The sequence below is a fragment of the Eleginops maclovinus genome, chromosome 22, assembly GCF_036324505.1.
Source record: "Eleginops maclovinus isolate JMC-PN-2008 ecotype Puerto Natales chromosome 22, JC_Emac_rtc_rv5, whole genome shotgun sequence".
NCBI lineage: Eukaryota > Metazoa > Chordata > Actinopteri > Perciformes > Eleginopidae > Eleginops > Eleginops maclovinus.
In genome coordinates this window covers 8715760-8733518 of record NC_086370.1, presented here as the reverse complement: position 1 = coordinate 8733518, position 17759 = coordinate 8715760, and the positions used below count along the sequence as shown (strand labels likewise).

Genomic DNA, 17759 nt, shown 5'->3' with positions numbered 1-17759 from the left:
CCCTTGAAATAGTTTGTAATTTATTGGGGCCAAGTGTACCCGTGGCAGTCTGATCCTCATCCTAACGTGCACATTTGTACAACTAGTTGATCATCTTCCTAGCTTTCTCAGGGGTAAAAAATAAGAAGCCCTGTTGAGGAAATTCAGATGATCGTCATCGCCTGTACGTCACCAGCTCCCAGAACTCTGTGCATCCACAATCTTTTCTTTAAACATGAAAGTCCAATGTCTTGTGCCTGTGTGTAGCTGCTTCCCTGTGATTTTTTTTCGCAGAGTGCTGCAGACAACTGCAGACAACTGCAGTGCTGCCTCATCTTTGAAGCTTGCCAGTGTCTACCCCTGAAAAGAGGAGTTAAACCCTTTCATTGCAACACAGACTGATATAGACACACACTGTTTGTACAGCTGGCACACAGGAACAGAATATACAGATGAGATAAGTGGCCGGCCCGGGGGGGAGACAGTCACAGACCCTAAAATACACAGGCTATAACAACAAGAGCGATGAAAGCGAAAGAAACACAGACTGTAGCAATACTTTGTGCCAGTCAACAAATCTTCCTGTCTGCCTGGCAGTGATCGGTTTGCCTATCACAGGAAATACAACACAGAGGCAAAGAGCCAAGGCCTTCATCAGCTTAATTTCTACAAACACAATGGATCCTGCAGTTCATGAAGCCACCATTGTCTCCTCTTGGTCTGGAAGTCCCTTTCTCTGTTTAGCAGGATTATTATTATGTACCTGCCCAACAACAAACGCTCCGCACTGTGCCGTTCAACCATTCAGAATAGATCATTATTCCCAAACCCAGGTCTCTGGGGATTAGTCATTCAAGGTTGGGGGGCCTGGTGGAGGCCGATAGGGTTCCCCCCCAAATTTGTGCCCGCGTTTGAAGTGCTTTGTCTGGGACGCTGGTGGTGGGGCAGAGGGGCGGGGAGGCAGTAACTACCGCCATACATATTCATGGATGGGAGGGTTAAGAGCTCCTTGTTATGTCTGAGCGATGGAGAGCTAAGGACCCCCTCCCCCCAAAGCACGCGCACACTCATTCGATCACGCAGTGGGATTTCATGGTGGGCATATTTTGTGCCCTTTGATATTCATTATAGGTCAGATCCCCTTGGAATAAATCATCCCAAACTGGTTGGATTGGATGGGCACTGGGGTAAAAAGTGTGTGTGCTTCTATAGGTAGAAAGATGACATTGATACTGAATTACTTGTCAACTTTGTTATGGTCAATTAAAAGAATTTGTCAGAAAATGCTACTTTCAACCTTTAAAATATAAATGATATATAATTAGAGTTAAAGCTTTTCTTTTTTTCTATGTTTTTAGGCTTCTGGTAGACAAAACAAGGCATTCAAGGACAATGGACTTGAGGAACTATAAAGTAGACATATCTGGGGCCAAAAATATTGGCATGGATGCCAAGAGTGGGGCTTTTGCAACTCTTTTCACCTCTCTCTCTTTCTCTTAGTAACAAACACACACACGTGCATTCCTTTGGGTTTGCTCTCCGTCTGTACTTGAAACTCTTTTGTCTGTGAGTCTTGCAACAAAGGCAATGAGCAACTAAATATTTTATCGCACCTTTTTCGTCTCTCATCTGTTGTTTAATTGAATTTCCTTTTTACCAGTGCATTTACAAAATCTACCATGGCTTCACATTCTTCGGGGTTAATGGAAGGAAATGAAGGCAACAAAGACTGAAGCTTCTGCAGCAACTCTCTGTCAATAACCTCACTCTTTTTGTTATTTACCAAAAAGGCTGGGGCATGTGTTTTTGGAAAATTTGTCCTCAGGGGATTCAATATGGCCCTCTAAACATCCCTCCAGAGTATCATCTACAGCCTCTTATTATTGCCGACGCAGCTAGGCTCTGCTTAAATTGGTAGGGGGGTGGGTTTGATGTTGAGGTGGAGAGAGCAGCCCCCTTTTTTTTTGCGCCTGGCTTTGGGATGCTCTGCTGGTTATTGTTCCCTCAGCACCATGGTTGTGTGTGTGTGTGTGTGTGTGTGTGTGTGTGTGTGTGTGTGTGTGTGTGTGTGTGTGTGTGTGTGTGTGTGTGTGTGTGTGTGTGTGTGTGTGTGTGTGTGTGTGTGTGTGTGTGTGTGTGTGTGTGTGTGTGTGTGTGTGTGCATTGTGTGTGTAGGCACATATCAGTGACTTTATCCCTTGGTGATGAGGCAGGACAGATCACTCTGTCAGCACAGCCAACACATCGAGCCCAGAATGAGGAGCAGTGGTAATAGAGCAAATAGTACTACTGTATATTTCACAGTAAGTTGCTCTGTGCTGAGGTTTGCTTCATGTACCGCATACTGACTTATTTATAGCATTATATAATATACGTTCTAGCAAATCAAGCGCACTTTTTTTCGGCTATCATAAGAACCCCAAAAGACTAATGGTTTTATTTCGAATCCACAGCATTGCTGTATCAAAGCTTGAATTCATGCTTTTCTTAGCATAGAGTTATAAGTGTGGACGCCTGCTTAATGCTTGAAAGAAACCTCACTAATGGATTTATGTCCAAACAAGTCATTTAAATGGTTGAATCTGAATTCTTTTGAGCACATTGGACATTTCTTTTGATGTTGGCTTTCGTAATTTTCATGAAACACCATGTAGAGTACACATCTCTGCTTGACTTTGCCACAGCAGCAGCAGCACTCATAGATTCCCATCCAAAGCTCATTTTTTTAGATCCTCTGTGCATGGGACTCAAACATCTGTCTTGGATTTTTGTCAACCTTGTCACGTTAGCATTGTTGACTTTTCCATGTTAAAAATAGTAAGTTAGCAATACAAACACAATCAATCAATAATTTTATATGAACACAGGATAAAAGGACTACGTGTTTAAAGGTTTAGCTGGTAAACACTGCTCCCCTTCCCATCAGATCTACAGAGCTTTTAAGTTTCTTCTAACACTGCTTTGGATTCAGAGCCTGCAAACATTTTGGTGCACTGACACCTCTAATATCAGCATTGTTTTCACGTGAAACAGGAAGCTCTCAATATTAAGTAAAAGTGTTTTTCAGAAACAATTAATGTAGAGGACCACTATTTAAAATTCAGTAATTTACTTAAAGTTACTAAGAGACTTTAACAAGTGGGGTTTAATCCGTTTATTGCCTTACTCAGAGGTTGATGTATGGCTGGTATAAGTTTGAGTTTCTGGAAGCAGATAAAAGCCAAAGTTGTCTTATTCAAAGTTTATGCTTTCTCAGCCAAGATTAACTAATTCACCATAATTAGTTTGAAGACGTAATGTGTAACTGAGGCTTAAAAGACTCATTGGATTGAATATTTTTGCAGTGCAGTTACCCAGATGGCCTTTGTTTTTCTATGGAGGTGCAATGTCACACACTGCTGAGACTCATCCCACTCTCACAGTAGTCTGGTTCTCCCAGAGATGACTCATTGTCCTGCTGAGTGTAATTACATCAGAGACACCAGGGAGGCAGATCATCCACCTTCTCGTACACACAATTGCTTCCTGGCTCCCCCCTGTTATCTCGTCTCCTTGGCCATTGTTTTTCACAACTTCTCTGACTTACTTTTTAATCCCAAGTATGAAAATATTGATGCAGTGTGGATTGTCTCCTAAAGAATTGGCCCAGGAGACGTGAGACTGCCCTTAAAAACAAAAACGGTTTAAATGTCTTATTAAGACAAATAGAAGGCACAATCCTCGCATGGACTTTGCTGTGAGTGAAAAAATAACGTGTGTATCTGCCCTATGTTTTAGACCTGGTGCAAAAAAAAGGCTATTGGCTATTCTCTAGTGTCCTCTAACAGCTAGCGCTACAACACTTCTACGTGATAGGCTAAGGAGCGGGATACCTCTAAGAGGTTAACACAAAGCTGGTCAGCTAACCGATCAGAGCAGACTGGGCTCTGGTTTCAGACAGAGGGTGAAAACAGGTGCTGCAGCACAGGCAGTATGAGAAAAATAAAGACCTTTTTGAACATTAAGAATGTGAAAATGTCACAGTAGAGGAACAGAATACAAATATGAAACCAGAAAATGAGCATTATAGGGCCCCTTTTACAATAGGGTCTCTAGTTTTCAGTAATTCTATTAACAACCTGACCAAACCGAAAATAGAAGGTTTTGAATTCTGATTTTGCTGGGAATAAACCATCCCCTTATATCAGAGAGCCTCTGCAAATATAGAGGTTGGTAGGAAAATGCAAGGTAGGCCAAGTCATTAATAATACAGAGTAATGTCTCTCGTTGGTCGATCATCGATTGAGCATGATGCTATTTCTGTGCCTTTGGTGGTGTCTTTTTTTAGCCTTGCAGACTAATGATTCATTGCAGAGCAGAAGAGCAAGATCTTTTCATGTGGATTCTGTATTAAATATTTGTGTGTGTGTGTTTGTGTGGGTGTGTATTTTTGTTTGAAAAAGAGAGAGACAGAGGGAATGAGAGCGAAAGGGGCTGCCTTGCTAGTTAATGCTCCTGAATGTGAAATAATCAGCTGGTTTCAGAACAGCCGATAAGCTGTGTGCAGTGCGGCACTGCAGCAGTATTTACATCCCGTACAGTACTGCTGAATTAATGTCTGTCTGTGTCAGGGACACCCAAAGTTTCTACTGAAGAAGGCCACAGGCCACTGATCTAATCATAACACTTGATGCTGTTTTAGAGATAAAGCAATTAGATAATAGCGCTTCTGTCTTTTATCATTATCATGGCTGTCCCAATTGACACAAAAAGGAAGTGATGTCTAAATCTTTACTCAATACTAATCGTAGCCATGTTGTGGAGACATCGGTCCAATCGTTTAATCAAGGATCCTCTGACTTCTAGCGCCACCAATAGGTCAACACTTTCATCTATCAAGTAAAATATCTCAACATACTGTATACTTGATGGATTGGCACAGAACATTCACGGTTCCGGTCCCAGTCTTGACAACTATTGGAATGTATGCCATGCAATGCTATTAGGTCAAAATAACTTGATTAACTTGATTGTTTTTTGTCTACAAACTATTCATATTTCTGTCAGACACTCTGTATCTGTGTTTAATGGCAGTTTTCTAACATCAGCCGGATAACAAACAAAACTAAATTTGCTTACATAGTAACATTACACCTGCTAAACTTCAATAAGATAGCGTTTTCCTTTTGTCATGCTGACATTAGCCTTTAGCTCAAAGCACAGCTGTGCCAAAGAACAGCCTCTCAAAGCTACTAGCGTGGCTGTAACCCTTTTATTGTGCATATGTGTAAATTGCTGCTACAAAATCTAACTTTGTATTTTGAAACTGTTTGTTTGTTGGTATGTTTGTCTGATTGTCAACAGGATTACACAAATGCTAATGACCAGGTGAAAGGCATGGGCCAAGGAAGAATCCATTACATTTTGGAGCAGATCAATCAATATATTTACTTATTGAAATTGCCTTGGCAGAGGTCTGCAGTGCCTTTATAGGTCTTATTCTTACTTGTCTTGTATCTGTACACATGCTGTGTAGCTTGGAAATATTACGGCCTTTACTGGAAGGCTTTTTAGAACATTTCTTTTAAATTTGCTGATTTGGAACATCCATAGAGCGAGCTATTCAAACACAGCAAACATATAGCCTGCTCTGTTTCATTGTTATCTCATCTGAGTCCCTTGCTCTGCTTACTGTCAAACATCAGCAGAGAAGAATAGGACATAATGAGAGAGAACTGTTTGACACAAAAAGTAACCTTATAAACATGGCAATAAGAAGCCTTATATAGCATGCAATGCAAAATGATTATTGGCAGCCTAATTTAGGCAAAGACAGTAATTGGCCTGTTATTTTTTTCCTTTGAGGATAAAAGTAAAGCAAACTCAATAGTGAAACTGATTTTATCAATACCCTTTCAGTGTGCCATTTACCAAGCCTGCTCCCCTAAGCATTTTGCTTCTCCATCCTCCACTTATCAAGACAGACTATATTTAGGTTGTTGATCTCTAGAGAGCCTGTCTGGGCAGAGAACCCCAAGTTGAGCTGTCCTGCTCAATGTTGTTCTTTTTTTACCCTGACAGGCTCTCAGCAGTAGGTCTGTATCTATGGGGTCGGTGTGATGCTGCAGATTCACCGTGTGTCCTCACATGAACACAACTGAATAAAAAAAACTAAACTAAAAGCAATGTTACAAAAACTGCAGAGCGACCACGATGACTCATCAACATCACATTTCAATAGTAACGGTTATGTCTCTTCTTTTGCAGTGGCTCATGCGCAGGAGACACACCACCACTCCTCAGAGAAGCCCCTGATTCAGTGCTACAAGTGCGGGGAGCCATGTAAGGGCGAGGTGCTGCGGGTGCAGAACAAGCATTTTCACCTAAAGTGCTTCACCTGTAAAGGTACTGTCTCTTTATGTCTGTACACGGTGATGAATGGGAAGTATTTACTGGTTTTGATTTGGCTCGGCTTTACTCCATGTGAGACAAACCTGATGTTATAGTCAAAAAGACTGTTGTTTTCCTAAATAAGTGTGATTTATTTTTCTTAGACAGCTTATTTCTTTCCTAAATTGGAAAATAATTATGCGGGGGTTGGGTGAAAATTGGCAGCTAAGGTGTGAAAATGTATTATTCAGTTCATTTCATTCTGTTACAGTAGTAGGAAATGTGCCTCTTTCCATTCAGTACAGCTAGTGCATATAGTACATTCTTGCAAAATATGATGCTGCCATTTGACAAAATCAATAATTTACAGGTATAGAAGAGTCATATGTGTAATGGCTCTTTTCACTGAAAAAACTGAAATGTTGACTTAAGTTAAATGTATGATGTCAACACATTTCACATAACTGTGTTAGGTTAGTTAAAGGTAATAATAATATGTTTAAATAAAAAGTATCATGCTCAACTTAATATTATTGCTTTCAATCAGCCTAATTCAGTTATGTGAAAGTTATTGTTGACATAATAAGTCAATATTTAATCTTTTTCAAAACAACAAACAAAAGTGCAGCAGAAATATGCTTTCTCCACGAGTGTCCCAAAAAGCATCCAAATCACACAAAGTAGCCATCCCTAAAAGCCACACTGTCCTTCCCATCTTCCTCTAATGTATCCCCCTATACATCGGGGTAGGACTCATCTCTACTTAAAAACACTCATACTTTAATTAAAGTTCCATTCAGACTGCTCTGACTAGACTCTCACTAGCAAATCCTTCTTATCCCAATTACTGATGGATTTCTGATTAACAAGAAACTATCAAGAAGCCTCACCCTTGTAGGCTGAACCTTCTCTGCTGAAGACCTTTTGGTTAATCTGTGACAGTAGCACTGCTATACAGTTAGTTGAGGTCACCTAGGCCAAAGGATCACACAAGCAAACGCTAAGATTAAGACCTATATCTGTCCTTTACAATTGGATATACATGCCAAGGTGGTTCTCAAAGTGTGTGTGTGTGTGTGTGTGTGTGTGTGTGTGTGTGTGTGTGTGTGTGTGTGTGTGTGTGTGTGTGTGTGTGTGTGTGTGTGTGTGTGTGTGTGTGTGTGTGTGTGTGTGTGTGTGTGTGTGTGTGTGTGTGTGTGTGTGTGTGTGTGTGTGTGTGTGTGTGTGTGTGTGTGTGTGTGTGTTTGTGCTGGCAAAGAATACACAAGGACTGCTTTAAGGCACGCTAATCCTTGTTCTAAATTTATATGTGCTGATGTGATTCTCCAACTTGTAACACTAATTATACTGTAATTGTTAGTTGTGGTTAATTCAGGTCAGGTAAGCTTCCAAAGGGCTGAATGAATGAGTATAAACATGGAAATGATTGAGCGTTTTAGAATTTCCGCTTCCTCGTTTTAAAGACAATGTTTTTTATGAAACATACATTTTTTTTTAAATAAGGTTTGAAGATAAAATAAGTTCAAGAGATTGAACTGTTTGGTTCAAAGGCTTGAAATACATAATTAAATACCACAATTGTTCATTTCAGAAGCTTATGTGGCTTAAAAACAGCAGAGCAGCTAAATAACAAACGAACACTAGTCTATGTTTAGCTTAGTGGTTTAAGTTTGTTAAATGCTTTAAATTTACTTTTTGCCATTCCAGTCATGCTTCAAAAGTTATTCAATGAGGAGATAGACTACTAAACAAAGGTGTTACTACAAAGCATATCATTTTTGCCACAGTGCTTATTTGCTAGAGTAATCAGAAATATAAGGATTTATTTTAAGGAAACCACTAAGATGTTAACTTCCCGTGTTGGAATTCAAAAATATGTCATCCATGGATCTCGCTTTTGACTTTTATATTGCCCCCTTGGCCAACAAACCCTAAACAGTTGTATGAAATGCTCCAAGGCAAAACCTATCAATTTCCCTGAATTCCCGTACATTTTAGTTGAATTAGTTGCAAAGAGGCATTTGATTTAATTGCATGCCTCTGTTGAAAAGCTAAGGTCAGACTTCACAATCAAAGGCCACCAAATCCCCATTGCTGGTTTTCTCTTGACTCAGATAGCTTACAAACTAATCTCATCAGCCCTGAGCTGTAATGCAATTAAATCTGATTCTCTTCCTCACCCGCACCCATTCATCCCCAGGATTTAGCGTGGCTCATTGCATAAGGATGATTAGGTGCCCTGATCTCAGGCATCAAAATATTTTTCCTTTTAGCTGTGGCCTTTTTCAAAAGGCTACTACGATCCCAGCCTTACTCTGTGGTTCTGGAATGATGGACTACATGGCTCATGTGATCGTTATGTGGTCGAAATACTGTAGACACGCCTAACGTCTGGATCATGATCAAACCGTATCCGGAGTTAACACAACATATGGAGACTGTGAGTCATGATAAATGGGAAAATCATGGGGATATTGTAATTTCACGTGAAAAATATGCTATATTTAAGCCATATAAAGCCAACATAGGCAGCATGACATCAGCAATACAAAATATATTTTCAATGTTCTGGCTGTCTGTTGGTCCGTATCAGATCACCACTATCCATTTGGTGGATTGGCTCGACATTTTTGTAAAGACATTTTTAGTTTCCAGATAAACAATCCTAATGGCTTATCGTTCAGCACCACCATGTTGGGTTAAATGTTTAACAACTGTAAAATGGATCAATTGCAATATCAGTATTTCTCAATTAGTATAAGTCCAATACTTTCTAAAATAGTGTATTATGGCCATTGCAGGGACAAGAAAAAAAATATAGAGCCTTGGGAGGGGGTTGATATTACGAGAAAAATCCAAAAGAAGCTTTTGGGAATATACCAGATTAAAGTCGTACATTTACTCGATGAAAACCTAGATATTCTCTGAAATGAAAGAGGTAATGTTACGAGAAAAACACCCCACACCACTTACATTAAAGTCATTAATTAACAAGAAAACAAGAATTCTTATTTTCTCAGTCAAGAAACCACATTGCTTTGCTTCTGCAATATTGGATCAACCTCATCACATCACAGACGCAGCCTGCAAACAGGAAATGCCACATATAGTAGTTCTTGTACGTGCTAAACATCAGCATGCTAGCACTGCCATATATAAACACCGATACATAGTAAACCTTTAATATGGTTAGCAGTAAAACTTGATAACATCATCACACCAACCTTACCATTATTCAAAACTGAATTGTTCCCAAATGAGTAATTCTATATTTAACAGTCTTACATGTTTGTGTAGATGACAAGGTTATATTGAATAGAAGGAAGCTTGTTAAAGACCGGCTGTATAGTATGTAGCATTTAAAGCCAGTTATCTTCAGAAACAGATCAAGGCCATTTCCTGGTCTTTACAATTATAGAATTGTTATTCCATTGAAAACTTTGACGATGAAAAGACCTTGCAGTAATAGTGATGATGGTTAATTGGCAAAAGCCCTCCATGCAGAGTTCCTACAAAGAGAGAGGTTCAGGGTCTCTGAACACTGATGAAAGGATTTTCCTGTTTTACTACACATTGTAACGCACACAGCTGTTAAAACATTTATCTCAGAATTGATTTTAGGCATTCAGTGACCCTTGTAATATCACACAGACTAGCAAGTATTAACAAAGCCATTGATGTGAGGAAGAGTTGGGTGACTTGGTGGTTGGATGCTTTTTCTGATACAGCATTAAAATGATCTGACTCACAGAGCGCTAATGTGTGTCCCGTACAGTGTGCGGCTGTGACCTCGCCCAGGGTGGTTTCTTCATGAAGAATGGAGACTATCTGTGCACGCTGGACTACCAACGCATGCACGGCACCCGCTGCAATGGCTGTGGGGACTTTGTGGAGGGGGAAGTGGTCACTGCCCTGGGCAAAACCTACCACCCTGCCTGCTTTGTCTGCACCATCTGCAAGTAAGACTCAACTTTGATGATAAACCACTGATCAACCCAGAGAGTAAACTCTTGTGAATTGTATTGTACTTACACCTTTGTATTTGGTCATTAGTGATAATTGAGAGGGATTTTTTTGTATAGTCTATCAATTGTTTTTATAATGTATAATCATACTAAGTGTGCCTTTGACAGGTTTGTCAGAAAGGGAAAGAGCTTGAAGTATGTCAGTTTTTAAATTTTCGCTTAAAACATATCTTTTGACCTGAGTTTTCTCTTTGGTTTCCATTATATCTATCAACTCTAACCAAAATCTGCACAAATGCTACTTTGTACAGTTACCAAGATCTTACAGTGTTGTGTGTAGCCTTCGAAAATATTAAAAATGAAATTCTGCTCTGAATCATGTGTAATGACAAAGGGAATTGCATGAGTCAATGTAAAGTACCATGCCGTGTGTCACGTGTGTGTCATCAGATTAGATTAAATGGCCTCCTTAGGCGCTCAATGTTGACACACATCCACATCATCCCGTCCTGTCATCCTAAGGCCCATCAGCCTGCAAGCCACAGCTCATAAACTCTTACGCTTAGCACGGAGGCACAGCTCCTGTCTTGTTTACCAATTGTTAATGTCACCCCTCTTCCAGACGACCGTTCCCCGCCGGGGACAGGGTGACCTTCAACGGGAAGGACTGCTTGTGTCAGTACTGTGTCGAGCCAATGTCTCCGGGACCAAAGGACATCCTCGGCTCCAGCAGTATGTCACCATTGTCTAATAAAAGATGCACACAGGTTTAATGCACAGAAGAGCATTTGCTTTCACATGATGGTACCGGTATTTTGGCTTCCACACAGAATTGGAAAGCTTTGCAATAACATTCAAAGTGAATGTGTACTTTAAGAAGTAAAACATGTTTTTTAAATAACCAAAATTGTGAAAGTATTTGGGCATGATTAATTTTAGCTGTTGCGCAGTCACTTCTGCTGTGATATTTGTGCTGTGAATAACAGTATTCAGGTATAAATCAGGCAAGCTTGCTAACATATTATAAGCATACATTTAATTGAATTTATTTAAAACTTCCATAAATATGGAATCATTAACAGAGTCATTATTAGATTTTACTAAAAAACAAACCTAAAAAACATGACTTTGAATACTAAGGGAGTTTTTTTGGACTATCTTCAAAGGAAAATGCATTTAGTAATTGTCCGTTCCATGTGCAAAGTTTCAATGCAATCTTCAAGTCAGTTTGAATAACTTAAAATAAGCATAGCCCTATTTACAAATACAAACTAAATCTATTGCATTCCACAAAGTGAAAGATCTAATAATGTAAGGCAGAATTTGGGGAAAATGTGTTTACCATAAGGCTCATCTAGAATATTTTCCTTCCCCCTTTTATAGGGGGCTAAAATAATACGGGTTTTGTATTTGAAAGTGTCGCTAAGTGATGAGTTTCCAACCTTTAACATACTTAAATTAATTAATCAATAAGGGCTGGTAGGAAGAATTTGGTAAATTTGAAAAGAGCCAGGCTAGCTGTTACCCGCAGCAACTTGCAACTGCTGGTTGTAGCTTTATATTAAATAGAGAGACATAACATTGGTATTTTCCATCTCCTTTTAACTCTCAGCAATTTAGGGAATAAGCCCATTTCCCAAAATGTCAAACAATTCCTTTAAGAGAAAAGAAGGTAGATGTTGGGTCAACAATTCCACTTTACTGTAGAGAAAACACTTTGTATGTAGTTCCCACACTACCCAGTGATGCCTAAGGACTGAATAATGTTGAAGTATCATTCATTCTCTCCTTTTCTCTGTTAACTCAGACTTGTCTTAGACCAGCCATGTTCCTTTATGACTAACACCAAGACAGGTCTTGCTAAATAATGCATGGCCATGCATTTCCTTTCCTCCGGCACAGCGAACGTGCAGCCCTCAAACCCCTCCTCTCATCACTCTCTTTCTTTCTCTTTCCACTCTTCCTCTTCCTGTTCTTTTTCTTTCTCTCTTTCCCCCCACTGGTATCTCTGTTGGCGTTTGAAGAGCTTTTAGACAAGGTCACTTATGAATAAGGCATGCTGATTCTCCTCACGTCGTCATCACAACCTCGTATGCCTTACGTAGTTATCGTCCCCTGTGGTTGCAGTGGGCTCTGTGTTGCTTTCATCCTCTATTCATTAAAGAAGAGATGACAGGAAGATTATAGGGTTAGAAACCAAGCCCGTGCACTTTTAAAGCCTCGGGATCCCACTTGGATATGGAGTGAGCTTTTAGAGCCATGGTAGGAGAGAAGTGGATGATAAAAGGAGGCAGTTGTCAGAACCTTGGTGGTAACACTCTGTCACCATCTAGTGTCTTGGGTCAGAACTGACAAGACGTCTCACTCTTCCAATGCTATTATAAGCATTTGATGTGTAATAGTGTTAATTTCACACGAAACAAACCTTCAAAGGGGCATTCATTTGATTTTTAGGTATTTCCTTGCTCTGATTTTGCATTGTTTTGTAGTTGTTATCTTAAGAACAGTTGATCTTTTCAGTTTTTAAACAACTTTTGCTGTTTTTCGCAGATTGCGCAGGATGTGGTCGAGACATCAAGAACGGACAGGCTCTTCTAGCATTGGACAAACAATGGCATCTGGGCTGCTTCAAGTGTAAGGCCTGCAACAAGGTGCTGACCGGGGAGTACATCAGCAAGTAAGCGGCTCATACTCACCTTAATTACAAGCCTTCGTAAGGTTCACACCATAGATTCCCACAGAATATGACATGTATTAAAGTCCCTGCTGTTTATATTTGTCTTTCTCCTCTCAGGGATGGCGCCCCCTACTGTGAGAAGGACTACCAGATCCATTTTGGAGTTCAGTGTGAGGCGTGTCATCAGTTCATCACGGGGAAGGTGCTAGAGGTGAGACACACACACGTCATATTCTTCAACTTCAACATCCCTCTGATGGTTGCCTAGTACAGGCAGATGGACTTAATATTGCATCTGGATTTCATATGAATCCTGCCTAAGGTATGTTACGGGAACATATGTTTCTAGTTGGATTTGAATCTTTAGTTAGGTATTACAACCACACCAGACACATTTAGGAAATACATTTCAGGTTTTAAATTAATGTTTTATTAAGTGGATGTAGGTTCATATTTGAAACAGTTTAGGAGTTTGCTGTAAAATCTAAATTCTGCTTCCCACACAGACAGGGGATGATGCCTCAGAGTGGAATTGTGAAATGTAGTTTGATAAGCTGCAGTCTAATCTCTTGCTCGGAGAGCCAAATACACTGTTGACATGATGGTTTTCAACTAAAACATTAATTCTTAGGAGATATTTACATCTTTCTAGCTCTGCCTCAGTACAAATGCTTGCACATACAAGCTTGCATTGCCACAAATGATATCTAAATATTTCATAGAACACCTAATGTGATGTGACATTTCAGAAGTTATCACTGCTCATTAATACTTTATGTCATGTGGCTTTTATGAAACTGTTTTTATCCAAGAGTGTATATAAAGTGTTACCAACAGCTCTGCTCACGGGTCTCTTGAACAAGTGCTACGTGTCTGTTCTGCAGACAGTGATCCGATCAGACACGGAGTTATGTGTCATTAAATTGTACGAAAATGTCACAGCTAGCCAGCCAGCCATGCTTTTAGTAATCCAGCACTAGGGCAGGACTTTGTGACAGTAGTAAAAGGCCTAGGCATCTCACCAATGAGATGCTGCCAATGGATCAGTGGTGCCAAAGCCACAGCAGTCTGTCTGATCATCTAATCGCTGACCCAAGACCCGGGTCAAATACCACTGAGAACATCGGTGGGTTTGCATACTCCTCTGGGAGGGTAATGTGAATGGCTTATTAATGCAGGGGTAATTAATCCAGTTATTAAAAGCTGAGAGGAATATGGAAAGTATTTTAATGGCACACTACACATATAGCACAAGTACTTTGATTACCCCTGAGAGAGATATTCTGTTTCACAATGTATGTGAAGAGAGTATTGGGAGAGAGCTGTGAAGTGCTCGATATAGCTGCTTTGTCAAATGTACAAATGCAAATACAAGGCTCCATATCTCTGAGTGGCCACTTCCCGCTTGAAATTTTACTGAGAGAGGGTTGTTATACAGTGGGGAAAATTTCATTTGGGTATTTTATCACCCCCTGGTCAAAGTCTCACATTGGCGTTATAAGGGTGCTCTCTGCATGCAAAGTGCCACATTGATGCAGAGGGAAATTCAGACGCTCCAGCTGCCAAGTCGTTTTATTGGGTGGTATTATGCAGGTTATCACAAAGAGGAACATTGTCATATTGAGGGCAGGTTGGCTATGTCATATTAAAAAAACGTAACATTTTCGTACAATTTTGAGGAACTTTTAGATTAGATTAGATTCTACATTATTGTCATTGCGCAGATTACAAGCACTGAGACAAAGTACATTAGTTGAGTATTTCATTCACTGCATTTAAGGAAGAACATGTTATACTTTTCATTTACTTTTTACTGTTAGTTACTGGTTATTTAAGCTAATTTTCTTGATTCTTGTAGCTCAAGATAATAACGTATTATCTCTTGTGCATAAGATAACAAAGACATTTCTTCTTTTGGGTCTTTGAATTCTCCATATTTTAAGACTCTAAAAGGGACTGTTTTATGTAGTGAAGATTTGTTTTGTTGCTGTGAGTACTTTAACAGAATTTCCAATGCAGGTTTTTTACTGTATTATCTATGTACTTCTTCCATCGTCTGAAAAACATTAAATAATTTCACATGAATTGTTGAGAAACAAATATTTACATTAAACCTGCAGACCAATGTGAGGGGACCATATTCTCCAACAGCTGCCCTGTTCAACAATTTCATCAGCAGTTGTTTTTGAAGGAGGTGAGAGTGGTTACACAAGATCTGATGAAACCACCCCTTGCACTATCAGGGCTTAGGATCTCAGAGGTAAAAGAGAAGTGTAGCTAAGAGCAGGTAAAGTGTTGGGTTTTTATCCTCTAAGACGCAGCTGCGCTTCGCTCACTATACTGCAGGCTTCATTGATCTTCATTTTCCTGTGATGTCAAGTCTGTTTTGTGCGCTCTGTGTTTTCCAGGCCGGAGATAAGCACTACCACCCCAGCTGTGCGCGATGCAGCAGGTGCAATCAGATGTTCACAGAAGGAGAAGAGATGTATCTGCAAGGTGAGTTGGAATATGTGCATTGTCACGGCAACCTGAAGACTTTTGGTAAATGTTAAACAGAAACTGCAGATTTGCTTGCTCCTCCTCTGGTGTCTGCTTAGGCATTAAATGTCTTGTTTTACTATAATTAGTAGAACAACTGACTCCTTCGATAAGTATCTGAAAGTACTGAAGAGATGAAACACAATTCTTTAAAAGGATATTCATGTACTCAAACCACAAACATCTTTTTTTTTTTACCATCAATTTAGTTTAATCATTTATGAAAAAAGAAAGGAAAAACAAGTCACTATTAATGATGGTGCAATTCATTCTGGTAATTATTATTTGACTTGATCCATGGTGCACATTACAATACACTATGTACTGACCGTATGCAGGATTTTGAACCATCTTCTGCATAATCCTTTTTTTCCCTCCAACATGCTGTGTACCTGGTGTGTATTAGACAGCCTTTAGGACTGTCGATAACCCATGTAACACCCCATTTGTCGCCCATCTGTATGTTTCGCAGAATATGGAAATGTGTAATTATAATGTAAATATACTGCATTACTATATGTTGCCCTAATTATATTTTCTCTCTGTCCTCCTCCTCAGGATCAACGGTGTGGCATCCTGGGTGCAAGAACACCACCCGAACAGAGGAGAGACACAGAGAGCGGGTAGGAATTTAGTCCTCACTCACTCCATTGTCCCTAACTTTGTCCTGACTGAAAACACCTGTCTCATGACACATGTTTTTCAGGAAAATATTAAAATGTGGAATATGTAACGAGGGATTCTGCATTAGCTGTTCCAGCTCCATCAGTAAACTGTCAAACCTTAACCCGCTTTGGACATAATTTGCCTATTGAGGCAGTGTGTGTGTGTGTGTGTGTGTGTGTGTGTGTGTGTGTGTGTGTGTGTGTGTGTGTGTGTGTGTGTGTGTGTGTGTGTGTGTGTGTGTGTGTGTGTGTGTGTGTGTGTGTGTGTGTATGTGTATGTGTATGTGTGTGTGTGTGTGTGTGTGTGTGTGTGTGTGTGTGTGTGTGTGTGTGTGTGTGTGTGTGTGTATGTATTTGTTCATGTGCATAATATTTACATGTAAGGCTTGATGTATGTGTGAATTGTGAGTCGGGCTAGAGTGGCACAACCCCTGTGTGATGTCCTGTGAACCCCCCCTTTCCCTTCCTCCACAGCTATTGCCTCCGTCCCTCTTATTCCTCCAAAAAACAGAAAGGCAGGTACTGTATTCGCTATTGGCTATGAGATGGCATCATCCTGTGTTCAACCATGTACATAGGACACTGTGCTGCACTGCATGCTGCCATCTGCTGGAGACAGCCTGCAGTGCCCACTCTGTGTCATATGAAGCCATTCAGTCTTGTCTTTCAACGCCTTATTCTAAGCTCATATCAAAGTGCATTAAACAAAGATATGCACAAATTTGAAAGAGCAGACACAATATCAATATGAATTCCAAATCCCCATTTTACCTGTTAGGTGAAAAGCTCATTAAAGGGATAGTTTATTCTGTGAAGTGGTGTTTTATGAGGTCTGTAGTCAGTGTATGAAGGTGTGAGACACACATGAGAACTTGTATAGAACTTAAGCGGAACTTATCTTCGACACATAAAAAAAATCCCAACAAAAACCTAGAATATTGGTTGATGTATTCGCTATAATTCAAATATTTCCACTACTCTACCCTGCTGACAGACAGTCCGCTCTAGCAGGTAACAGAAGCTATTACATCCATTTGTGCTCTCCTCAAAGCCCCCAGACTCCATTGACAAAAACAATAATTCTTCTACAAGGATTACAGAGGTTTTCTGGTCCACCTTGCCCAAAACGGTTTGTTCATTTGTGTAATATTTTGTCTTTAGTTATAGTTCACATCTGTGTTTAATGTGGTGAAATGACTGTTTTTGTCAATAGAATCTGATGACCTTGGCAAGAGCTTAAATAACAGCTTCAATTCCACCACCATGAACTGTAGGAAGTGCACTGAATATGGATAAGAACACAAATTCGAAAAACCTGAGCTATCCCTTTAATTATGCTACATTCAGTCCCGCTGATGCCATTCAAACTGTTCATTTACAATAAACAGGCATGACGTTTTTGAGGACATAGAATCACTGTGCATAAAAGCACTCATTCAATTTGCAAATTTGCAAATGAATGACCTAATCATGAAATGACATGTTAGTATTTCCAAGTACCTCATGTTATTAATGAAACTTAAATACAGGGTTTGCAATTCCCCCTCATCGCTCATACAATGTAAA

The 17759-nt window shown here is 39.8% G+C and overlaps 1 protein-coding gene across 16 annotated transcripts in view; it reads left to right on the top strand.

The window, feature by feature from the left end:
• The window catches only part of ablim1a (actin binding LIM protein 1a), a 43682-nt gene that overhangs the window by 15022 nt on the left and 10901 nt on the right, over positions 1-17759 (top strand). For 10 of the 16 annotated variants that reach the window (XR_010165019.1, XR_010165017.1, XR_010165018.1 and 7 more), the window contains 8 exons: positions 6226-6363; positions 10124-10307; positions 10936-11045; positions 12864-12990; positions 13108-13201; positions 15399-15486; positions 16087-16151; positions 16668-16712. Coding sequence is in view for 1 of the 16 variants with exons in the window: in XM_063875146.1 (XP_063731216.1) it covers positions 6226-6363; positions 10124-10307; positions 10936-11045; positions 12864-12990; positions 13108-13201; positions 15399-15486; positions 16087-16151 (806 nt within the window). In the remaining 15 variants the exon portion in view is untranslated. The remainder of the gene's footprint in view (positions 1-6225; positions 6364-10123; positions 10308-10935; positions 11046-12863; positions 12991-13107; positions 13202-15398; positions 15487-16086; positions 16152-16667; positions 16713-17759) is intronic. The other 6 variants (XR_010165013.1, XR_010165014.1, XR_010165007.1 and 3 more) reach the window with 1 other exon arrangement.